We start from the raw sequence: 25,846 nt of genomic DNA, 5'->3' as shown, positions 1-25,846 counted from the left end.
AGTGTCAGTGCAGTTTTATTTGCCAACTGACCGGTAACTAACCCTGTGACTGATAGTTATTGATATATATTTAGCTCTTGCAAGGCACTTATGCAGCTAATAATGATAACGGCAGTTTTTTCAAACAGTGGGTCCTTGATTTCAGACGATTCAGTCTTGATGACAACATACATATCATGTAAAAAGACATGAAGCCGAAGGTACATGTCCCAGGCAAAGTCCTCACCAGTTGATTATCTGTGTAGAAGACATGAAAATAAAGAAACAACACTCCTCTTGTAGTGTAATTCAGAGCAAGTTAAATCAAGTATTATAAGGTTGATAAGGAAAATGTTCAGACTCTTATTTTGATTTAATTTTTTTTAATTTTAACCCTGTTTGGCTGCTAAATTTCCCCAAATCCAATAAAGATAGGACAGAGTGTTCATTACCTTACGCACTGACTATGACATCCAGGGGCTTCTACCCAGCGGGAAAATAGTACATCGGGAATGTTCTTATTGTAACTATTCTAAGATTTAATTTATTGTTGTTGTATGTAATGTATCCGGATCATTTTTCTTTTTCTTTTTGAATTTAATTTTATTTTTTTAAATCTGTGAAAACCAAGCCACAACCTCCGGAGGCTGAAAAAAAAAAAAGCCAGTGCCAAAAACTGCAGTTCATTGAATGGCCACTTGAGGCTGGCTCCAAAACAGAGTTAATCCCCTTTCTTTTGTACATTTTTATAATGTTTTTCCACTTTGAAAAAAGGTGAATTTTATTTTGTTTTTTATTTTAGATAATTTTTCAAAGCTTTTTTTCCCTCTGTGGACACAGGTGATTTTTCTTTTTCAAAATAATTTTTTTAAGGTTTTGGGGGGTTTTTTGTATTTCTTTTTTTTTTTTTTTTTCATAGACAAATAGAAAAACAAAAAAAATTGAAAAACGATCCTGGAGAAAAAATCAAGTGTTTTCATGGATTGGAGTAAAATAAATAAATAAATAAATAATTTAAAAAAATTAGAAAAAAACATTCTGAAAAAAGAAAGTTTTTGCTTGCATCTATCAACAAGCTAATGTAGTTAGCAAGTGAAATGTTCTTTGCATTGGACGTAACATTATGTCACTACTGGAGTTAGCTATTTAGCCAGAAATGCTAATGATTGCAGCACATGCTAAAGCAGACAAACACAAAAAGACATGACCCTCCAAACTACTAGTATGGCTCTAATCACAGCCTCCTGCACAGCTTCAACATGGGCTGAAATTTGAAGCTTGACAGGCCTGCCATGCCTAGTAACAGTTACTAAGCTATGATTAGACAATCGCCGCTCGAGGGAGGGCTTTAGTGAGTGGTCAGTTAATCAGAGAGTTCCTCATGAACCCAGATATTTCATTACAATACTTCAGAACACTCTACAACATTTTGCCTGGGTCGTATTTTTTCTGTGTGTATTTGCATCCAGTCCAGTACAGTTGTCAGCATAATGGAGTCAATATAACGGCTCTCCAAAACCTGCAAATCCCTCTCATCCGGCAGTGCAGCAAAGCTCAAGCTAAACATTCAAAATATTTGGAGAGATTAAGTGCCAGATGACCCGCTCCTGCCCTTCTCACCTCTTTTAGCTCTCAGCATGAAGTGTTATCTGACTGAGATGAAGGTGTTCAGAAATAGAAAGAGCCTTGATGAACTAGAGGAGAAATGTGGAAAAAAGTCGGCTGCTGGCAAGTTTTCCAGTATTTCATTTCACTGCTCACTTTGAAAATTCTGCTGACATGTGAACCTGTTTGTCACGAAAAACTCTGCGCTGGGAAAAGAAACCTGAATCAACCCAGCGCGTGCCCCTCCCAGCCTCATCCAAAGATAAATGTTTGTCACGGCGAAGGAACGTTTAATCAACTCAAATGTGAATAAATGTTTCCAGTGTTGCCAAAAGCCAACTCCCACACGCTGAAAATCGAGGGGGATTTTCAGCCAGTGGAGAAAATCTAATTAGTGACAGTTAGCAGTAATATCCATCTGGCCCGTCCCAGTGAGACTCCAGACTCCAGGCTCGGCTCTAATGGTGTGTGAGCTCTGATCGGACTGGAATCATTCTTCAATCTGGAATCTTATTTGTTTGTGGTCAGTTTTGTAAATAATGTACAACTGTAATTCTCCACCCCACTGCACTCGCCTCACAGACACAGCTTTACTTTGTGGTAATGTTCACTGTAGGTACAGATGTGTTTCTGTGTGTGTGTTTATGTGTGTTTGTGCACTGCCTTACTTTTCAATTGATATATTGCACGGCCCTACTTTGCAGTGTAATATTATGTCTTTTTTTTGTTTGCTTGTTCATGTGACACTGTATTACCATGTCATAATACAGTTGCAGTGAGTGTTTCACCTTCCAACCTTGGATTTGTTTTTTTGTCATCATACTCTCTGTTGAACAGGAGAATTTTTTAACATCTAAGATAGTTGCTTTTAGGTGAATGCCATGTAAAGACAACCAAATCCAACAGAAAAATCTTTTCTTTTTTTTTTTTCTTTTTGGCCACTTGGTGGCAGCAGAACAAGCTATTAACACAACGTTAATATATTCACCTGATAAAATTTGTATGGCTAATACATTATCAAACTTTTGCCTATTTACTTATGTCTTGGTTAATGTAAATCCAATATCAGATATCCTTATAGAGAGGCAAAGACCCTCCCCTTCCAGTGACCATCATTGGACCTTATTTGGACCTTATGTGCAGTAGTTAATGGTTAGGGGCAAATCATTTTTTGATCCTGTTTGAATTGTGTCATGAATTACACATATGATATTTGTCAATTTAAAAAATAATTCTGCAAGTCAAGAAAATTGCAGTTTGTCATAGTTTTTTCATATAAGCCTACCATTTAGGGTTTTTTTTTGTAAAACCACCTAGTGAATTACATCTCTCGTCACCCCATAAACATCACCTACACCAGCCAGCAAGCTAGCTCGGTAACCTGCTATGTTCCAGCCGAAAAGTGAAACAACAAGCAAGACCCAATGCTTGTGTGAGTATACCCCTGTACGAAACACGCAGGCATCGTAGCTTAAGTGAGAGACAAAGTCATGATGTCACCTACGACTTGCTCAGTCGTTCTGATTACACTCTTATACTTAAACAGTTTTATGACAAACTGCAACTTTCTTTTCCTTTTTTTAAAACAAGGTGATTTTATTAGCAATTCAATAAAGCTTTACAAAGTACTAATAGAGAAACACAGAACCATCCATCCATCCATTTTCTAACCGCTTATCCTCTTGAGGGTCGCGGGGGGGCTGGAGCCTATCCTAGCTGATATTGGGCGAGAGGCAGGGTAGCCAGTCCAGTCAAAGGGAATCCAAAAGAGGGGAGAAAGTGAGGACAAATTAATCAACTTACATGACAGTAGGGGAGTACAGCGTTTTTCGGCTTCCGTATTTGCCACAAAAGTTAAAAATGGTTGCCAGGTGGCAAAAAAGCATGCAGTTGATCCTTTGATAAAACAACAGATTTTCTCCAATTGTAAAAAAAAAAAAACAACCATAACACTGGGACTTCTTTGACTTGCAAAATTATCTTTCAAACTGAGAGTCATTATATGTGTAATTCATGGCACATGAATCTACATTTTCATTCATTTTTTTCCGGAAAAAAGGTCCCATGGTGGTCTACTGGAAGGAGAGGGACTCTGTCTTTACCTTCTTCTGAGTCTTTTAGCTTTTAAATACTCACAAGCTAGCTACTTGCTAACTTTGTCTGTCTGCCATTTGGTACTGGGCAAAATGTTTTTCCATTGCTCGCTGCAGCTGCTAAACAGGAGTTATTAAAAGCTGCGAAAATGAACCAAAACAATGTAGTGGCACTTCCAAAAAACCAAAACACTGAGCTGAAAGATGCTAAAAGGGCTGAGGAACTGCAGAGCTGGGTGATCATTCTCTGTGGGTTCATTACTACGACTACCAGCTTTCACATAGCCATTGTTGATATAAAAAATATTGATTAGTGCAGCTTTAAAAGGTGTTTTGGTTATCATGGCACACAGTGTGGAATGCAATATTTAAATAAGTGGAAAGATCACATGAAAATGGACTCAGATCAAGTGCAAATAAAAGCTGAGCATGTTTTTCCTATTTCTCATGTAAATTGAAAATGTTCCAGATCCATTTTGGTGCTGTTTTCCAGCCTCTGAAGTTCATTGAAACCTGTCACCAGTTTACAGAGCTGCATGTGTGCTATCAGGAATATTGTTTTCCTCATTGTCTTTTGCCCTTATGTGTTTTTTTGCCCGACAACTGCCATATCATGGCTCCTGTTACACTGGAGAAATGTGCCTCGCTATCAGCAATCACCTCCCAGTGCACACAGTCCCAGGAGCTCGCTCACATGCTATCAGCAGTAAACCAGCAAAACCCCGCTCCGTACCACAGATAAAGTACAGTGTGAGAGAAGGACAGAGGGACAGAGTGAAGGACAGGCTGCTGGGATGCAGGAAAGCGATTAGGGTTAACAGGATTACTGTAACTGCGTTCGGATGGCTACGGCTCTTTAAAACGCATCTGAGAATGGGGAATTTCCTGTCGGGGAGTATTTTGGGAACTCCCACATTCGGTAGCAGCCGAGCGCAAGGTCCTTTTTCACAGGGAGAGGGGGGAGAGAGCTTTTTCTGCAGTTTCTCCTTTTGTCCGTTTAAAGGTTTTTTTTGCGAGCGTCTGAGGAACGCATGCGTCGCCCCTTCTTTCAGCCCTTTTTCGTGTATATCTTAAACAACCCTCTGAGATTCCCACAGTCCAGCAGCAGATAGGAAAAAATTGCTGTGTTTTTTCTGTGTGTGTGTGTGTGTGTGCATGTCTTCCAGAGCATTTTGCACATGGAGGGAACAATCAGTTACGTTGTGTGTCGCTGGTTAGGAGAATCCAGCTTATTGAGCCCATGAATAAAAGAGACAAAATGAGATATCCACCTTTAAAAAGATACAGTATGTTGCAGCTCAGTGATTATTGGCAGTTGTTTAAGTTATGAAGCATTTATGGAGCCGTAATCACATCTGTGTCTACACAATGACTTCCTAACTCAAGGCAGGAATTGGTTTCACACTAGAAGTACTCAGACACACAGTAAAGACACAATAGAAGCATGGAAATCAAGAGGAGGGCTGGGTTGAACATCTGTTTTACGTCTCCTAAAGAGAGAAGGAAAATGTGTTGCAGTGATGTATGCATGTGTGGAACATGACCAAAGTATTTATGAACCTAAAGCTCTAAAACCCTTTGCTCAACAGATTGGAGAGAGGGCAGAGTTCCTGAACAAGTCGGCACAAAAGAGGTAAAAAAAAAAAAAAAAAAAAAATACTTAAGCATCGTCCAGCTGATCATGTTTTTCTTCCCAGCTTTTAGTGGAGCATGTAAAGCCTCGCAATCCTGTTCTGCTAAATAGGAAGAATGTAACCCAGAGTTTAATTCCCACTTGGGGTTACAAGTGTCCTCTTCTCAAGGCAGTAAAGACGAAATGGTTGACCACGCTGTATGTAATATCCAAAGAGATCCCATGCTGTGTATGCTAACTGTTTGCTTCTGCCCAGCAGCACAGTGAAGACGTCTCATTCTCCTGTGGTGTCCAAGATAGACAACAGGCTGGAGCAGTACACCTCAGCTGCTCAGGTTAGCATGTCTTCAACTGTTAAACTAGTGCACTGTGGCGTCAACACTGGTGACATGTGACACTTTAGTTACATAGTTTTTATTCTGTGTCAGACTAGACAAGACTTCTTGCAGGAAGACATACACAAAACAAAAACATCAGTTATAACATTATATGCACTTAATAAAATGATATATATTCATGCACACATTTCAAATATATTGTATACCAAGTAGCAGAAGATAAAAAAAGGAAGAGCCTAGTTTAAGAAAACACAATAAAACATGTATTACATTGCAAATATTAGGCGTTTTCAGACCAGACAGTTCTGGGGACTCCCTGAGAGGAACTGCCCAATGGGGAACCACCCCGAGAACTACATACCTTCAAGGTCTTTTAATTGTTTGCATTGGAACCACCAGTAGGAGCACTTAAGTGACATTAGCCTGTATTTCTTTCATTTTTGGATTTTTAAGCTGTATTTAAGTCACTTACTCTGTTTTTAATCTCGTAGCTAGCTTTCTAAACAGACTGATGTTGGTTGCAAACTTTAGACAAGCAACCCATCCTAGACGTACAAGGAGCAGCTAAACTTCTGACATGCACCAGTGGACTGTAGCTCTCAGTGCCGCTGGTGATGGCCTCTAAAAGCCAGATTGCAGAGTCCTTTGTGCCCGTATTACCAGCATATGCCAGTCTGTGGTCAAAGATAGCGTCAAGTGTGTCACGCCAATTGCTTGTTTGTTTCTCTAACAGATCCACCATGGTTGTTGGGATCTTTATTTTTCTTGTAGTCCTGCGTCATCCTCTTGATCTCTTGATTTTATCTGTACATTGCTTTGCTGTGTGGCAGATGCCTAAGGTAGCAATCGAAGGGAAATTATGTGGAATACTCCTATACTTTTCTTTGACATGTTAAAACTGCTTTGTATTTACCCGATTGCATGTATCCTGAGTAAAGCCTGGACTCTCATGTCGGCCCATTTGTCCACGTTATCCTAACCTTTTTCTTCCATTTATTTATTACAAGCTGTTGTTTGTGTTTTCTGTTGCCGGTGCTGCATTGGCTCATGTTTTCGACCAACAGTTGCGTCATTCAAGGTTCCTCTTGTGCTAGGAGGGTACCTACTCCTACTTATATACCTTGACATAGGAGCTTAAAAAGTCCATCAAAACAGTATTCTAGGAACTGCGATCGTTCCTAGTTCTTGCAGTGCAGACACAATTGAAAAAGTTCTTCAAAAGGTCTTCAGGTCCAAAAAATGCCGAATGCAAAGGACCACTTGAAATCAGATTTGAGAACCAGGACTGATAGAAATATAGAATGTCATATAGGAAGGCCAAAAACCAGTATCCTGATCTGATCGCAGTCTTGTTATGCTAAAAATGACTTTGACAGCAGTACACAGTGCCCATCCTGTACAATGTAGGGATTTGTCACTTTTATTAATAGCAAGCTTATGTGGGTGTTTTTTAAAAGACAAGTACCTGAGCTTTGATCACAACAGTCATCCCTGCTATTCACCAGTTTAAACCCACCACTTTGTCTCATCAGAGAGAGAACAAGGAGTCTCGATCCCCCCGCTCTGGAGCGGTGGATCTACCCATGGTCACCGACAGCATCCGCAACATCAAGAGCATGTGGGAGAAAGGCAACGTGTTCACCTCGCCTGGAGTTGGCGGGAGCCCATTCAAGGTAAGAGACGAGGCGGTGGAGGATGCGAGGAAGGTAATGAAACTTGTGTGACTGGAATAAGAGAGTGTGTGAGAGAGAGAGAGATACGGAGAGGAAAGAGCCCAATTCACTGGCACTTCCTGCTCAGCCTTGTTGCCGATGACGACCAGGCTTAGCTGACCTCTGACCCTATCCAAACAGGAAGCAGCTGTGATGAAGACAGGCGTGGCGGGCCGCATTAACGACTGGCTGAATAAAACCCCGGAGAGCGGCAAAACGTCAGGAGGAAGGCCAACGGTAGGTCGTCGCGGTAGCAACGCCTGTCGCTGCTGCTGGGAAGTACAGTACATTTACTGTACAGCTCAGGCCCCTGTAGAGAAATGCCTCTTGAAGACAGCTCGGAGGAAGATGCAGCTGTGATGAGTGACCTTTATATATGTCTGGATTTATATCAGTATGTTTTAACTTATCAAAGCTCATCTACTTTAAGGTTCTGTAGAATTCTAAATCACCTTCTCAATATGAGCAGTAAGGTCAAACATGAGCATTCAGTTTTATTCCCAAGTATGAACAGTTTTGGTTCTTTCACACGAGAGTTGTAAGCATTTCCTGTGCTCCTTTTCACTGAAGTGGGCCGGACACTGTGATGTCATATTGCACCAATCAGGATTTAGCAGCATTTGAATCAGGAGCTGATGACAGTTGGTGGGTCGTTTGGTCACCGTCAATCAAATCCGGTCAGATCACACCCACACAGTCCTGAAGAAGCAGATTATCTGAGTTTTGGAGTGTTAAACTTTCTATAATAATACCTAAAGATTATTTTTAATAATTACTAGCTTATTTATTCATGAATGATGACTGTTACAGAAAAATACTTAAGGTTTAAAACCAGGTTCTTAGGGGTTTTACGTGACAAATCCGCTTGTAGTTGGAGTAAAAACAGAACTTAACCCATTAATGGGACATAAACATTAATGGGTCGTTAACAATAATAATGCTAATAAGAATTACAACAAGCTCACCCTTGTTGTAATTATTATTAGCATTATTATTGTTATCATCATCATCATTATTCCTTTGTGAGTTGTGCATGAGAACATTGATCCTGTAACATCTGGGCTGCATTCATTCTAGCAAACTCTCCCAACAAACTGCAGTACTCTCACTTTTATAACCCCCGCAGTATTTTTATGATGATGACAATGTCACAATTAGTGCATATTCTGTGCTGTAGATGTTTTATAATTATTTTCAAATGATGCAGTGAAGCAAATCAGGTTGAGATATCATCTGTCTGGCACCATCTGGTGGCCACATAGAAATATAACTTATGAAGTGTCTGAGCTTGCTGAAGTCCACTCTAGGGTTATTTTAATTAAAAAAAAAAGAAAAAACTAAACTAAAAATAGGTGTGAAAAAACATTTTAGTAAATTGAGATACAAATAAAAACTAAACTTTAGGGATAAAAAAGAAAATTGAGTCAATATTGTGTACTTAAAACAAACTAAAATGAAATTGAAATATACAGGAAGTGTCTTTAGTTTTCAACAACACAACACAGCATGAGGAGGCATTGTTACATATTTTTATTGAGACTGTGATGTCTACGTGACTGTGAATCAATTGCCTTTAAAAAGTGATGTGTTTTTATTGTCATACCTGTTCTGAACTTCTTAAATTTTACCCCTGACAAACACCTGCTACTTAGAATTTTAAGGTATTTTTTAAACTCATGCTGAAACTAACAACTAAACTAAAACTAAACATTTTTAAACAATAAAAACTAAACTGAAATGAGCAAACGTGCTCTAGAAACTAACTGAAACAAAAACAAAATATAAACTAAAATAAAATAAAATCTAATGAAAAATCTAGAACTATAATAACTCTGGTCCACTCTCACATCTTGTCATAATACACATATACAGTACATAGAGTGGATATTGTAGACTTGGCATGAGTTTGGTATACAGTGTCACTTAAGCATTTTATCATGAGCTTATCGTAAGCTTTGCTAGCAGAGTGTTTTTTTTTCTGCCCTGCTAACGTGATTGGCTCAGTGCCAGGATATCATGCCTCTCTTCACTCTGACTCATATTTCACCCAAATATTTACATTAGAGCTTTCCATGTCACGGAGCAGGGCTTGTGCTCAAATAGGTAACCCACAGCAGGAGAGACTGAGGATATGAAAGGAAACTTTGAATCCAAGTGTTCCCCACAGAGAGAGTCCACCTCACCATCTACCACATGTTGTGGTCTTGCCAAAAACTTGCCTCTGTCTGGTCATCCTGTGCTGACACCATTTCCGAGACTAATGGCTGTGTTATTAAGCCGCCTCCGACACTTGCTATTTTTGGTGTATTCTGAGTTCCAGATGATTTCAGTCTCCCTGCTCACCTACAGACAGTCATTGACTTTTCCTTTCTATTCTGTAAATGGAAGAATGTTACCTCTCAGTCATACAGCCAATCGATTAAAGAGACACTCCTTCAAAGGCTCCATTAAAAAATTTTATAAAACCTGGGACCCATTAATAAACTAGGTGAAACCAGGCCTGTAACTATGAACTATGACCTCTACAGGTGGTCTGTCCTGTATGGGCTGAAATACTCTTTGGTGCATGTGTTTTTTTTTAGTTCGGTTTGTTTTTTTCTGCTTTGTTTTACAGTTTCTCTTTCTTTTCTTTCAGTTTTTCTTTGGATTTCTGTACATATTTGTACCTTGAGATTCAGTTGAATTCAATAAATCTTTATTGTCCCAGAAGGGCACCTCAGCGTAATGGAAAACAACAAACATCGAAGAAACATACTGTACAAAACACTATCAACAATAACACAGTAAAAAACAAAGACTACAAACAACAAGTAATTGTGAAAACATCATCTTTGCAGAGTGCAATGAACAATAAAGTAGAAGTAGTGGAATGTGCAAACTGTAACAGTAAGAGGTGGACTGTAGTTAATGGCTAATGGCTAATGGCCACAATCGTCTTTGGAATAAGGGAGCCAAAATCTCCACCCAGGAGGTACAAGGGGTGGGATGGGTTGGCGAAGATGAAGGTGGCCTTGCTCGCCAGGTGTTTTGTTGTACAGAGCGGAGAGACTGCGCTGGGACATCCCTGTAATGTTAGAGCAGGTGTTCACCACTCTCTGTAGCTTTGTCTTACTCCTGTTCCGATCAGAACAAAGGGTACAGATGACCCTGGCTCAGGGTTCAGGCAAAGCTCTCCACACCAGTGCTTCTGGAGTGGGTGTGGATTCCACTTTGGAAGATGTGGTCCCCTTGTCCATAATTCCTAATGACTGGCCTGCCAAAATTGAATATTTCCTTCATAGTTAAAAACTGAGAACTTTTTGGACAAAACTTTTCAGATGTTCTCATCTGTAAGTTTTACTTTGCATTGTGATGGAGTGTCTTTAAAGAGGAACGCTTCAGACTCGTGGTGAGAGTGCTTTTTCCACTTCCCCCAGACAAGCACCTCTCCGCTTGACAGTGTCTGTCAACCTTTGCTCTCGTCCCTCAAGCTCTCTGTCCTGCTCTATCATTCCTTCTCCTCTACGTCTCAGGTGCTCTGCCATTGCCGCAAAATGTCGACTATTTTCAAATTAACCTACAAATGCTGGGCTCTGATATGATGCTTTGTCTTCGCCTTTTGCTTTCCACCTCTTCTCTGACAGGACCTGAAACCCGTTGACGTCACCAACAAGAGGAGTCTATGGGAAAACAAAGGTGCCTCTCCAACCAAGGTAGCTATTACTCATTTATTCACTGTATCATGATGAAGAATTTGTGCAGTAATCAGAGTACCATTCTCAACCGTCCGGGGAAAATCCAAGTGAGCATCCAGATGAAGTTTGAACCCTGCCAAATTGGTTTGTGGTCTTGAAACGACTTCCAGTGGTTTATTATAGATTTCCAGATGTCAATCAAGAAAACGTTTTGTTAAAGACATGGCGTAGGAATATTAAAACAATCTCATTTTGACCCTGGTGTCCCAGCTATGGGAGTAACAATCACTTCTGTTTGTTTTTGTTTTAAAGAACTCTCATAGCTAGTCGACCTCACCGTTAAATCTGGAATAAGCCTGGAGAGGTAAACGAGTAATTGTTCCACATTTCTTCAAAGCTCTTATCACAGAATGACCTCACGCTCTGCTGTCACGCTGTCGACTCTTTGCTCTGTATCGTTGGCAAAGCTGCAATCTGTTCTGCTGTGGTTGGACGCAGCTGCTTATTTTAATCATAATGATAACATCTAAGAGTGTCGATCCAAAATTAGATATTTATGATTTGACAAATGTGTCTCACATTCACATAATTTGTGTGGTTTCTGGCACAAGTGTCTACACCCACTAAGTCAAAACATTTTAAGGGATGTGATTATCTGCATTTTGTGAATGTAGAGTAATAAACAGTTTCTTTCCGAAATGCACAGTTAGGAATGCAACTTTCCAAATGTTTTAAGTGCTGTAAAATTAAAAAACAAGGAGAACATATCAACGAAGCCACAGTAGAGCTAATTTTAAAGCATTACTCCACTGACTCCATTAACACCCAGAACTTCTAAAAGCCAACCCAACAAATCCAGAGGATTACAGTTCGACGTAAATTCTGTGTTGTAAAAAAAAAAAAAAAAAGCCTTTTACAGTGCGCCTGTTGTCCAACTGCGGTCTGAATGCTTTTCACACATGGCTGTATCACATCACTGCTCCTTCTTCTGACAACCACAAATCACTACTCCCAGTCCAGCTTCACTCGACTTTATGTTGCCCTAATGGAGAAACTGTTTACAGCACTCTTTACAGGCGAGACGCCTTGCTGAGTTGCACAATGGTAGTTTGACATTACTGAATCACCGTTATCACCTCACGTCTTCAAACAAGTCTGGCTAAACCTGACACGAGTGAATTGTCTTATCTTTATTTCTGTACACAGATAAAGCTGTGTTTGTAGAGCTGCTTCGTAGAAGTGCAACCCCATATTTAAAAAAAGACTAAAGTGTCTTACCTGCTCATTTACTCTATTATAAACCTTCCTTCCTTCCTTCCTACCTACCCTGGCAGTAGTGTGCTTCTGCAGCCAACAGCTGCAGTGCAGACCGGAGGCTGTGGTCCGCCACAGTGAGTAGTTGGGTTGGAGGGCACCAGGCGGTGGTCTGCACTGACGTAAAGAGGGCCCTGGACAGGAAAGGTAGTGGTTAGCGGACTTGTTATTAGCTAACCATGCTATGCTGTGATGTCAGGGAAGGCAAAATGATCAGGACAGCGATTGATTCAGAAGATCTGGATAGGTTTCAGGAGTCTGTATTAGGCTTGAGTGATATGTATTTTTTCATACCGTCATACCTGCAAGTCTCTTAAGTTTTTTCAGTCTAATAATTAAACAATAAACCCAAAAAATGTTGAGAAAGGTAGGATTCTCACAACTGTTCTTAATTAGAAATACAACCATTTACCTTCTGAATTCAAGTTTCTCTCTTTCACCAAATTACGTAACGTTAGCTTAATTGCCTTGCTAACTCATTGTAAAACACGCCACATTCCATCTCGACAGACACAAAAATAAAACCGTCTTGGTTAGTCTTGTATGTTGTTTAGTTAGTTAGTCCACTATGCCATCTATAATTAAGTCTGGTTTGGTCAAAATAAATCCTTAATTTTACAGAGCTAGAGGTGAAAATATGCCATATTTGTGTCACTCTGCCGTTGCTAGCTGTTGTTTACAGTCCTGAAACGTTATCCCCTGTCGCCATGTTTGCCAGCTCAGCTGCCTGTTCCACCAGCAAAGACTGACCTCTGCTGGTGTGAGATGTGCACTACATACAATACATCCTCAAAAAAACATCTCTGTATCAGGTTAATAAAAAAAATAGTCCATATTTTTGATAGTATTGAAAATAATGCCATCGGGATTTCTAAATACCCTGGTATACCGTAATACCGTAATACTTCCCAAGCCTAGTCTGTAAAGGTGAAAGCACTCACTGCTTCAACTGGAGGCTTTTCAGGGATGTTTTGCCCCCTTTCTGCATCTGTCTTCATCTTTGCTGCTTTGTTACCTTCCTGTCTCTATGTCTTGCAGGTGGCAGGCAGAGGGGAGACCAAATCAGTCGCCAACGGTGAGTCTTTACAAAGCACTAGAAGCTTGTATCTGCAGAGCCTGTGAATATGTGTGTGTGTGTGTGTGTGTGTGTGTGTGTGTGTGTGTAAGAAAACAAAATAACAATGGGCGGGCAGGCATGTGGGCAAGCATGCTGCAGTTGTAGGGTGAACTTGTGGCTCCAAAATGTCAACTTTTCAGAACCTCTGAAATACCGCCTTGTTCTTAGCTTGGCCACAGTGCATTTTTTTTCATTTTTGTAATTGGTTTAGAAACCAAAGGACAGGGGATTTTCTCAGCCCATAGCGGAGCGCTTAAATCTTTAACTGAAGTAAAAACATGGAGATAGCCAAAATGAGTTGCAAGGTTTTAACCAGAAAGTAACAATATGCTTTATAAGCATAGGTTTAAAGGGGCGCTAAACAGTCTGACAAAGGGATAGCCGTTGTAGATAATCATTTGTCTCCTCTGAAACTTTTACGGTCCTCAGACAATTCTTTCTTGAGGAGCGAGGATCTATTCTGGGAAGGCATACTGATACATAGAAGTTCAAGATTATCTTATTTGCACCGACCAGATGGAGGGCAGGCAACTAGAGCCAAAGACTACCAACACTTCACAAATGCCTATGATTTGCACTTTGTATGGCTGTTCCAATTGATGAAATTCGGAAAAAACATAGGTCACTTTAAGTCATGAAAAATAGTATGACATCAAGAGGCGAAGGAAAAAAAGAAGAAACTTACTAAGATACAGCAGCAGATGTGAATCAAAAACCTCTGTCTTCACTCAACTAACATCAAACATAAATGCTGAAGTGTTGCATTGAGTTTGATGGAACTACAATGTGCTGTCACAGCTTATCCCTGTTTATAGCCACAACCCAGATTTCAGTCAGGACCACTTGAGTCAAAGAAAACTTTATTTCCATTTGCAGTATTATATTTGACGGTATGGCTCTGTTCTGGGGCCTCTCTGCCTTTCCTAGGCCTACACAGAAATTGTAAGGCAGAGAGAGCATACCTCTCTGCCCTTCCACGTGCATATTTTTTTTAAATAAACACAAGAAGTTTGTGCTCTAGAGAAAGGATCAGCACTCAGTGAAAAACCTCCTTACCCCTATGATAAGCTATTATGGCAAGGCTTAACTATACAGACCAGTGAGCAGTGATAACTAACATGTCTTTGGGCTCATCGGGTGGGAACCTCTTTCACCAGTGTTTCGTCTAGTTGGTCCCACGACACCTAGACAGTGATCTCTGGCGTCCCAGAGACACTCCCCTAATGCCAGGTCTCACTGCTCCCCACACCAATCCAATAACCTCCTTTACCTTACTTACACATGGCTTTCTCAGCCCAAACAGCACTGCCACCTTCAACCAAACCCAGGCTCCGTACATGCAAGCTCCAGGTAGAAGTAGTGCTGATACTACCTTTCCTAGCACATTCACCATACTCTGTTTCACACGCTACATAGCATAACTCCAATATAAGCTAAAGTTAAAGGAGATAGATAACTCACAGGATCAGCAAACACACTTACTTTGCAGCATGGTCTCAAACAAAAGGGATTCAAGTAGGCCACTCCCACACTTAAATAACCTTCCTCTTCCTGGATTTCCTCCTGAGAGGAAGTGGATCTCTCCACCTGATCTCAAGGAGTTATGTACTCTGCTTAGTAGTTCCCCCTACTGGCCCCCAACTGACATTATTTCTTCTCACCCAGATCCATTGGCTTGCTCTACCTGCTTCATCTGACATTTCCCTCACTGTCTTCCTCAAACTCTGTCCCCGCACTCTGAGTTCCCCCAGGAGCGAGACAGCTGATCTTGCTATGAATCCCCTACACCCCACTTCCACTGGACAAATCCTAGTTTTCCATCCTCGCTGCTCAGCTTCTGCTCCTAAGTCTGCATATCTAAGCTTTTTTCTTTCGTAGGCTTCTTCCACTGAGTCTTCCCAAGGAACTGTCAGCTCAATGAAATAAACTATCCGTTGACTCACTGACCACAACACTATGTCAGGCCTCTGCTTGGTACAAACTATTTCCTGGGGAACAACAAGCTTTCCCCCTAAATCTGCTTGCATTTCCCAATCACAAGCACCTTCTAGGCGGCCACACCCTTGCCTCCTTACTAACTTACCCCTTCTGTATTTCTCCCCCCTCACAGACAAACTGAATTTCTAAACTCCTATCTTAACACCTTCTGAATTCACCTGTCTTCGTTTCCTTTCAATGCCTGCAGCTAAACATTTCAACACCTGGTTATGTCACCATGTATATCGGCCTTGTGACAAGCTAACTTTACAGCCTGACAAAATATGCCTTAAGGTTACAGTACCTGAACACAATGGGCATGATGGGTCCCCATTTACCCACAGTTTTAGGTTCTGGGGGCTTGTTAACATATCGTATGTAGCCCCTACCGTGAATCTAATAAAATTCTCCTCCATACTCCACAGGTCCCTCCAACTAAGCTTCCTCTTCTCTACACTTTCCCAATTCAACCACTGTCCCTGTTTAGCCTCAGCCACTACCTTTGCACCCTTTAATATCTCCTCCTGTCTATGTATCTGTTCCACGACCAGCTTTCTTTTATCTTTGAGACCTGCTTTATTCCATACCGGTTTGCCTGAGCCAAGCCCCAGGCCTCCCTGGCCAAACTGAACATTACCTACAATCTCTGCATGCCTAAGAGCTGCCTCTGCCTCCTGAACTGCCGACCTTGGGTTCCACTTCCTCCCCTTGGTTGGATTTGGAACCACACTCCTAACTACCACGTCCTTACTCCCAGATAACAAGAGCTCTGTCCTGACCTTGGTACATTTAAATTCCTCTGTTAAACTAGATACTGGCAGCTGAAGTATCCCTTTTCCATACAATGCAACACTACTTAGGCACTTAGGAGCCCCCAACCACTTCCTAATATAGGAGTTAACCGACCTTTCAATTCTCTCCACAACAGATATTGGGATTTCATGACAATGGCCACATTAACCGTGTTGTGTTAAACATGCCTTGAGTTTGATGGAACTACAGTGTGCTGTTACAACTTATCCCTGTTTTTAGCCACAACCCAGATTTCAGTCAGGACCACTTGAGTCAAAGAAAACTTTATTTCCATTTGCAGTATTATATTTGGCAGTATGGCTCTGTTCTGGGGCCTCTCTGCCTTTCCTAGGCCTACACAGAAAGCGTAAGGCAGAGAGAGGATACCTCTCTGCCCTTCCACGTGCATATAAGGGAAGCCTGAGGGAGAAAGAGCACATCTCTCTGCCCTTCCATGCGCCTACATGGAAATCCTGAGGCAGGGAGAGCAGCAGCAAAGACCCCCCCAAGCACCAGAACAGAGCAGCATCAATGACAAACAGAAATGACACTGATAAGTCAGACACAGCATGAAAAGGAGGAGCTGGGGTGGAGGGAAGTTGCACAGCGGCTTGCAGAGGAAGCAGCAACAGTAGGTAGGCCAAAGCAGTTTAAATAGGGCGCCCTAAATGAGATTCGCCAAGTGTTTGCATAGAAAGGAACCATGAGATCTATCAGCTAACTCCCTTCCATCAATCAGCTGTTCCATCAGAACTAACACTATGCTCAATTTTTAACAGCATTTTACCAGATCTCTGAGAATGCTTGACCTAGCAGGTAGAAATACTAGCTAAAGTTACCAACATTAGCTAGTAATGTGACCTAGGCAGCAGTACATACATGTTTAGAGTTTAAATATGAAAGACAGTTATACTCCAGCACATGTACTCACCTGACCAAAAACAAGACAGTCGTTTCAGTCGTGGACCCAACAGCACACAAAGTAATTGTAGTCCACTAGACTCTTGGACATTTTCATCAGTTTGTTGTGTAACATTAGTAATATGAGGTCTGGAGGATGAGGTAATTTGTAAATGAAGATCATGTCAACACTGGGCAAATCAGACAAGTTATAGGAAAAATCACTTTACTTCCTTTTGTATCTATCACGTTGGATGCCTGCAGGTTCATCCAACCATTTTATGTAGTTACGTTCCTCTATTTCTGCTTCAAGCAGTACATGGATTTATCACTTCTTGCCCTTCATCTGAATTTCACGTGTCATGATGGCATGTCCCATGATTGCAAACAAGCCCTGAGATCCCACACATATCCACTCAGTTGGCTCAACCCACCAGTAGAGGTATTTTGTGTAGTGAAAAGCGCATGATCCCTCACTGGCTTCCCACCAGCAAACATTTCCAGTTGTTCTGGACAAATGTCCCAGCACTTTTGCAAGATGGCTTTTTTTTTTTTTTTAGAGTTTGAAGGTATGCCCTTCTTGTTAAGTGTGTCATCTTGTCACTGGCTCTTTGATTTACATGACACCATGTGTCACAAAACCAATAACTGACCCTGTCATACCCAACTCTGTGGCCTTTTTCAGTTTGCCGTTTGGCCTTTTGCACCACAGGGTTTTAGAATTCCACTTAAACATTGCTTGCTATTTTAAAATCCGAGTTGAGTTCAGCCTCCTCCTCCTTTTGTTCTCCCAGCTGGCAGAAGAGGAGTTTTGGCCTTGAGGGATTCTGTACATGTCTGCGTAATGTGTTCAGCGCACAGCTTCACACACATGTACTGTAGATACACACGAATTTCACCTCTGTAAACCCACTCCACAGCCATCTCGACGCCACTCAAACCTTTTGGCTGTTCCACTCATATGCATGTCCACTTGTGCTGCTCTTGTGCTGCTCAGACCACAGTCCTGCCTCTCATGTTAGAGTGTTAGCAGCATTGTTCCTGCCAGGCTGGTTTGTCACATTAATAGCTGGTATGTTGGAGATTAGCACACCGTGTCACTCTGACTCAGAGGATGACAGAGGCTTTGTATAGATTTTGTATTTCTTGCTAGATGTTGGCTGTGGGACTTTACAGACATTTGACACCACCCTGGACCCCATACAAGTTAGCAGCCTCACACTGTCCACATGCCTGGCTCTAACAGAGAACTTCCAAAATAATAATGTTCACCATGTTGGAAATTTAAACCTCTGGCTGTATTGAATTTAAAGTAAGAATTTCTGGCCTCTTGATTCAAAATGAATTGCAACAGTTTGAAAAATGACCAACAGACAGACATATGAAAAACATATGCAGATAAAGTATCTGTGCTGTCCCCTATTGTTTTCAGGCAGGATACTTACAAATCTGATTTGGGTTTATGTTCACCGCCATTTTGTCAATCTCCTGGAGCCAGCAAATCTAAGTTTGAGCAAGTTTTGAGTGGAGTCTGGGTGAAACTAAAGTGGGGCAAGCAAGCAGCAACTAACACAGTCTAGTAGATCTGTCAATCAAGCAAACACCCCCAAAATATCCCTCTCGAAGTTGTTTTCTTCTTAAAGGAGTAACATTTTTTAACAATTTTGACCCAGAAACAAAAGCGGTAAAATTATTTTGATTCCTTGTTTTAAAAGAAATGTAACAGAGAGGAGATGAGGGTCTTTTTTCTGAAGTTTGATTCAGTGAAGTTCTTAAAGCAAGCATCAAATGACCTTTTTAAAGCAAGGGTAGGCAGAAACCTGGTGAAGGCAAAAAAAGACAGAATTTGAAAATACACCCTTCTCCTGCAACTTTCTCCTCTCTGTCCTAAACCTCTCCCACCAGACGACAATGGGCATATGCACACTTCATACAGTAACCCAATGTTTCCCATACATTGGTTTATTTAATCTTATTTCATTTTAAAGTTGAACGCAGCACATTCACTATCTGTGTTTATCAGACCACAATTGAGACAAGAAGTAGCTGGGTAGCCATGCCATGTTCCCTCTGCCTCACTCCCTGCTACTGTGGACTGCTTCCCTGGGAGGAGAGCAGGAAACGGACCTTGCCTGAATTTGGCCAGCACAAACCCCCCAGGACCAAGCTGGTGGTCAGTGGCAGCGCTGGCTCATAACCTTTGTAATGGCAGCAACAGAAAGTTTGCTAATTTGGCAGGGAGTTTGGACTGTCCAGTTAATCGGAGTCAGGGTTTACGCCAGCTGGTTTGGGTTGCTGTGGCCACTGACCAAGGGTCTGTCTCCAGAGCTGCTGCCTGCTTTCCTCCCAGCGAGGAGTGAGGTGGAGGACACACTGTGATCAGAAGCTCCATAAGCTACATAAATTTGGCTCCGGTTAGCAGAAGGCTAAACTATTGGCAACATTTTATCTCCATCTCTTAAACACCTTGACGATATTGATACTTGTTTCACTTTGTTTATTGTCAGACTCCATTTTAGACTCGCTTTTTGAGTTCGTCATCCTGTTTTTGGATTGCTTTGCAGTGTAAGCAGTTGTTGCGAATGCTTGAACAACCTTCTCTTCAGGATTCTCCACCATTGGATCGGGCGTTTACCAAGGGGAGGTGCATGCACATCCGCATTTGTGTAACAGCTGATAGGAATGCCCTCTCCCTAAAAAACAAAATGTGATTGGCCAAAGTGTCCCGTCACAGCCAAACTTTTCTGAAGCCTTAAAACAGAGCCAAGAGGAGGTGCAGAAGTTTAGTTTTCTCATAGACCACTTGAATTACAAGATGCTTAAAGTTTATCATGGGATGTTTACCCAATGATGCAAAAATTAAACTGCCCATCCCAGCTTTAAACTGTTTGTTTCCAGCATGTGGTGTTTGTTGCCTAGTTTGAATCAGAGTTATTAACCCACACCTGTCTGCAGACTCATGTTTAAGCCGCTGATGTACTTGTTTTGCGTCTCTCTCCAGGTATGGGACATTAATGTCTTGAAGGAGCCACTAAAGCTGGGGACCACGACAATCCAAGACTCTTCCTTTGACTTTGTCTTAAGAACCAAATAATGACCACATTCCCAAGAGGGACCCCGAAGAGAACCGAGGGACAGGAAAGACGCTGTCCGAGCACTGTACCGAAACAGCATCTTATTTTTGTACGGTCGCCACGTAAAGTGCCTTTGCACAATAATTTTTGCTTTCTAAAAGAAACAAAATGCTGTGAAATTAGGACATTTGTAATTAATATTACTAATTACTTTTACAATCCTGCCAGGAAGTAAAAAAATAATTAAATTTAGATTTATCTGTTGTACTCCCTGCCGACTGTTTTGATAGAGACGGAGTAGATGAGGTAAAAGTTTCCACATTCCAAAGAGATGGGTGAAATCAGTTCTCTCCCTCATACAGTACATTTTCCATCTCTTTTTTATTTATATTTAAAGCAAAAGCTTCACACATTGCTATTTTATTCAACGTTCACCAGTTCAGGATAGAAATATAAGCACTTCTAGAATTTAGCTGATTTCACTTTTATTATGTCTTACCAATAGTGCAGCAATGGTCTGAGTAATATATGTTAGCACATGTGATGTTTTTGAATATGACCTATCATACTGTATCTTATATAACATCTTTATACTCATAACAAAAAGTATTTTTGCTTTTTTTTTTGTATCCATCAACTGTTCACCAACAGGCAGTTAATTTCGGTGGTGATAGGAGTTTGAATATTCAGAAGGCCATTATGACTTTTATTATCCTTTATGTCATTTAATTTATGTTTTAATGTGTTTTTGTCTTTTTCTATTTCCAGCTGTTTTTGTAGCTTTTGTACCTGTTTGATCACTTTAAAATCTTCAAACATTCCTCCTAAAAAGCAGGTGCACAAGGTGCCTTTGCTGCTTAAAAGCTGTAGTTTTTACAATGTAGGAAGTTTGCAAACCAGTTTTCTTAAAATCTACCTTAACTTCTACTAACTTCTTTATTGCCTCTATGCACACTCTTACGCTCAGCGATTGTTTTCTAATTGAGGGCATATAAAGTAAAATCAGGGTGCCTACGCATATAGCAAGATACTCGTACAGTACAAGGATATTTACCACTATGTTAAGTCTTCTGGCCTTATGATTGCAATGAAAACATTTATGACAGCTGAGGTACAGTACATGATAGCCTCACAGCAACTCAGTATGATATTAAGTCTTGTGATTTTTCATGTTTATTTTTCACTGACATGGTCTTAAGTAGCACATTCCCTCTCATAGTGTTTGCGCGGCACAAGCTTTGATTATATTAATTTGCCGGGGCATTAAATTGATCCATGTTACTGCTCAAAAAGTCTGACAATCACATTCCATGCCTCCTGAAAAGAGCAGGGGAGCTTGACCAAAATATTTTTAAGCGTGATTTAATGTGACATTTATGTTTTTTTTTAATACAGTGATTTCATAATGCCGTATTGTTTTTTTTTTTTCTACAACTTGTTGTGTCCATTTTATGGTTTTTAAATTTCTTTCATGTTTAACCAGACACTTGTTTGTGTAGCGCAAAGCCTATGCAAAACACACTATCTGTAGCCTCTGTAAACACTCCCAATGTCATACAAGTGGGCAGTTACCAACTGGATGAATGTTTTAAACATTGTACGCTTCACTCAACAACAGCAATAAAGACATTGAGGTATTCCACATTGTTATGTTTCATTTCATAACTGCTCCACTATGGACCACATTATATTGTGTTTATACCCACTGTAGCACAGGTTGTTGAAACAGTTGTCTTATTACTGAGCCATGATACTGACAAAATGTGGTAAAGGGTTATCAAATAAGCTTTATAATTTTCCTCTATCTCCAGTCAGTTGCTGAAAAATATAGCATGACACTGTTTTTCTTCACCACCAGTCATTCGAGTTTTTACCATTTTATTTCAAGGCTAGTGTGTAGGATTTAGTGACACCTAGTGGTGAGGTTGTAGATTGCAACTGGCTGAAACTTATCCTGTGTACAAAGTGTCTTGGAGAGCTACAGGAGAGCTATGGTGGGTTGGTGCGAAAACACAAAAAACATGAATCACCCAATCTAGATCCATTGTTTGGTTTGTCCGTTCTAGGCTACTGTAGAAACAACATGGTAGACTCTGTGGAAGAGGACCTGCTCCCTATGTGAATATTAACGGCTCATGCTAAGGCAGACGTGTCCAAAGTCTGGCCCAGAGATCAATTATGGTCCGCAGACCAATTTTAATCGGCCTTCGGCTTGTCTTTCAAAATATACTATATGACTAACACAATATTGGCTTATCAAGAAAGATCATTTAGCAGTTTTTCATCCATTCACCTCACGACTGCCAGATGATCGTACAGGTTGTAGCAAAAAAAACAAGGTGACGTATTCATTGCAGTAAGCCCCATTTGTTTGCCGAACAGTGGGGCTAACATATATTATGCTTTTGCCATATCTTGTCAGCAAAACAGTAAAAACGTCCTTCCTGGAAACAAAGGCTTCTAGGGCAGTCCTCTGTTCCTCTCTCAAGGAAAAAGATAAGTGTAGTTGGCTTAGCGTTTCTTCCAACGCTAAATTGAATGGACACGGTCCTTCGGCAGCTGCCATCTTTGCTGTTTACTTTTCGACTCCTATGGCGCAGAGCCCACCTCTATCAGATAGACTGATCTTGGCGATTCAGCAGGCTCTGCTTGTCAGGGCCAGATTCCCATGCAGTGCATATTCGAATTTGCTAGGGGTGGGGCATCTGGATTTCCAGGTTAATTTCCTACTAGATAGCAAACACAATCACAGCAAAGAAACGTAGACAAGGAGAGCCGCTGCTTTCAGGAGTCGTGGAAAGTTGAATATGTCTTCACTTAAAGATGACAGCTGTGTTTGTGTCATTTGTTTGTGATTTTTTTTAAATAACCCATATGATGCAAAAAGCAGCTGGCCCACAGGTATTTTCACATTATCCTCAAAGATTGGACACCCCTGTTCTAAGGTAACACATATAGCTATGGATATTGTATTCTATATCTGTTAATATGCCCCCCTAAATCCTACACACTGGACCTTTAACTGAAAGCACTGATGGCTAAACTCCATGCTAAACACACTGGTGAAGCATCACCTGCTGGCAGCAGAAAAACGAATGGTTTGGTAGAGAAATTTAAAAAGTGAATAAAATTATGGACTGATGTTGCTCTTATTATTATATTAACTACTAATTATTGTCAGTGTCTGAGTAGTTTTTCAATGGTGTTTTTACTATGTATGCTTGGCCGAGGAGGCCGCTACGCACTTCCTATGTCAAGTGCGTGTGGGGGATAGACACCAGTGCGCATGCCCAAAGTCTTGCAGGGGAGGGCACAAGTTGCACGTGCGGCTGATTGTTTTACCCGGCTGCAATTTGATTGGCTGTCATTTGTGGTAGTTGTCAAAAGTGAAGAGTTTGGTAACTATGCCATGAACAATGTGGATTATCTTCTACAGCACGAATGAAAAAGCCTGCCTTTTTGTACAGAATTTGGGATAAAACCCCTCGGTGCCCACTGGACTCGGAGTATTGTTATAAACCAAACCGCTGGTTAAAGAAAATAATGCCGTTTTAACGTGAGGTGGTTCGCTAGGAGGAAATGGCTAACCGCTAACTGCTAGCTAGCTTGAGGAGACGTTTTCCTTCCCGTGTGTTCTTCAGAGAAGATGGTTCCTGTTCAAGAACAAAATGACAGCTCATACAAACGAGGAAATGAGCACTGTAACAGGGGAGAACAGGTATGTACCTATTAGGATAATACCTGTTTGTGGGAAATGTGAAATAACGTCATGTCAAACTGTGACATACCTGGCTGGTTTTGCTACTGTCAGGTGTAGTTCGTCCCCACCATTTTCTTGCCAATTTAAAACGCCCCTGTACGTTAACTTTAACTAGCTAACTTTGTGTTGGCCAAATTTGTTTGGTGGAAGTGTTTGGATGGGAAAAAAAACATTTTGGTTGTTGGTAAGCAACTGATTGGATGGTAAATAAATTGTATATATCATTTTATACACTGTGTGTAAGTAACTTAGTAACTTACATTATCTATTGATGTGTCCAGTGATAGATATGATTTGTGACAACTTTCGCTTCACAGAGGTCAAGATGTAGTTTTGCTCATTGTGTACCTTTATTGACATGTAAAAGAGGATTATCAGACTAAAAAAGCTAGTGCGAAAATACAGCTGGAGACATAAAGTGGAATAGCACTATAAATTAACACACAAATGACAATAACTAGCATAAACCATCATGCTTTAAGCAGACACACCATAGACAATAACAAAAAGCAGCGTTTGTATTACAGAAAACAGCAAACTACAAACTACTCAGTCCAGCATGCTGGGAGATGTGGGCATCCCCACAGATTGTTCTGACAACGTTTTACTAAAATACTGTACTCTTATATCAGTATTGAGGCTCCATACAGTGGATTGACAGAACATAACTCCATCACTACCACTACTACAAATTTGATAATTCATTGAAGTCATTTTTTTGAGCAAATTTTGAATTTCACTGCTTTCAGCTTCTGTGAGAATGTGCTGCCTTTTCTCTGTATTATGTAGTTGTAAATTGGGCATCTTTGGGTTTTGAACTTCTGGTTGGACAAATGTGATTTGATTACATCCCCATGGCTTTGGAGAGTTGGTCATTTTTCTGGTATTGTACAAACTAATATAACAATCATTCAAGTAGCAGTAGCTCAGTCCATAGGGACTTGGGTTGGGAACCGGAGGGTCGCCTGTTCGAGTCCCCGTTTGGACCAAAATATGGAGCGTGGACTGGTAGCTGGAGAGGTGCCAGTTCACCTCCTGGGCACTGCCGATGTGCCCTTGAGCAAGGCACCGAGCCCCCCAACTGCTCGGGGCGCCTGACCAAAGGGCAGCCCCCTCACTCTGAGATCTCTCCACTTGACAAGCAAGAGTGAAAACATTGAATTTCCCCTCAGGGGGATTAATAAAGTGAATAAACTTAAACTTAAACAACAAGGAAAATAATAGATTAATCCATAACAAGAGCCAGTTGCAGCTCTTGTAGCTCATAACATGTCATGTATTTTCAAGCTTAGGTGTTAAAGGACAGACAAAGGGCTTAGTCATTGTGAAATCCTCTGCTGCCTTCAGGTGCTGTCAGAAATATTGTAAATATGAGCAGTGTCATCTTGAATGAAGAACTGTGCTATAATCAAGGTGTGGTTGAAGACTGAAGGTGAAAAGCCAGCATTTGTTAATGTTTCAAAACTATATTGCATGCCTTTTCTACTGTACATACTCAGACTTGAGCACAAAGCAGTTCTGTGCTGTTGGTTCTTAAAAGAAACAATAACAATGAAAAATAAATACTGGAGAAGATGTCTTTTATCTCCAGCCAAATCCTAATACTTTGAGGTGGAACAAGTTGTTTTTTTTCAATTTGTGGCCTTGAATGAAGCAGGTTATGAGGTGCACTTGAAGGCAGCATTCCTCTCAAGGTGTAACTCATCATCTGCCTCCAACAATAGAACTGACAGCATGAACCAGTCACACATGAGATATGTGGTCACATGATGGACAGGGCTGTATTAAGTGTGCTTTTTGGTTGGGGGGAGGATGATTGAACTTGTCTCTGTCTGGATGTGAGAGAATCAGACTTGAATTTGCTGTTAATCCCATCTC

At 40.9% G+C, this 25,846-nt stretch overlaps 1 protein-coding gene across 13 annotated transcripts in view; it reads left to right on the top strand.

Annotated features, from left to right (window-relative positions):
• Positions 1–21,850, top strand: part of cald1a (caldesmon 1a) — a 92,180-nt gene extending 70,330 nt beyond the window's left edge. For 5 of the 13 annotated variants that reach the window (XM_078165115.1, XM_033615054.2, XM_033615053.2 and 2 more), the window contains 7 exons: positions 5,267–5,310; positions 5,567–5,645; positions 7,181–7,321; positions 7,502–7,597; positions 10,984–11,052; positions 13,387–13,423; positions 20,136–21,850. In XM_078165115.1, coding sequence (XP_078021241.1) covers positions 5,267–5,310; positions 5,567–5,645; positions 7,181–7,321; positions 7,502–7,597; positions 10,984–11,052; positions 13,387–13,423; positions 20,136–20,149 — 480 coding nt within the window. In that variant the 3' untranslated portion in view covers positions 20,150–21,850. Of the gene's footprint in view, positions 1–5,266; positions 5,311–5,566; positions 5,646–7,180; positions 7,322–7,501; positions 7,598–10,983; positions 11,053–11,346; positions 11,399–13,386; positions 13,424–20,135 lie in introns of all 13 variants that reach the window. The other 8 variants (XM_078165117.1, XM_033615052.2, XM_078165116.1 and 5 more) reach the window with 4 other exon arrangements.
• The last annotated feature ends 3,996 nt before the right edge of the window (positions 21,851–25,846 follow it).

This window comes from Epinephelus lanceolatus, chromosome 23 (genome assembly GCF_041903045.1).
Source record: "Epinephelus lanceolatus isolate andai-2023 chromosome 23, ASM4190304v1, whole genome shotgun sequence".
Taxonomy (NCBI): domain Eukaryota; kingdom Metazoa; phylum Chordata; class Actinopteri; order Perciformes; family Serranidae; genus Epinephelus; species Epinephelus lanceolatus.
Note: the sequence above shows the minus strand (reverse complement) of the source record. Positions and strands in the feature narration are given on the sequence as shown.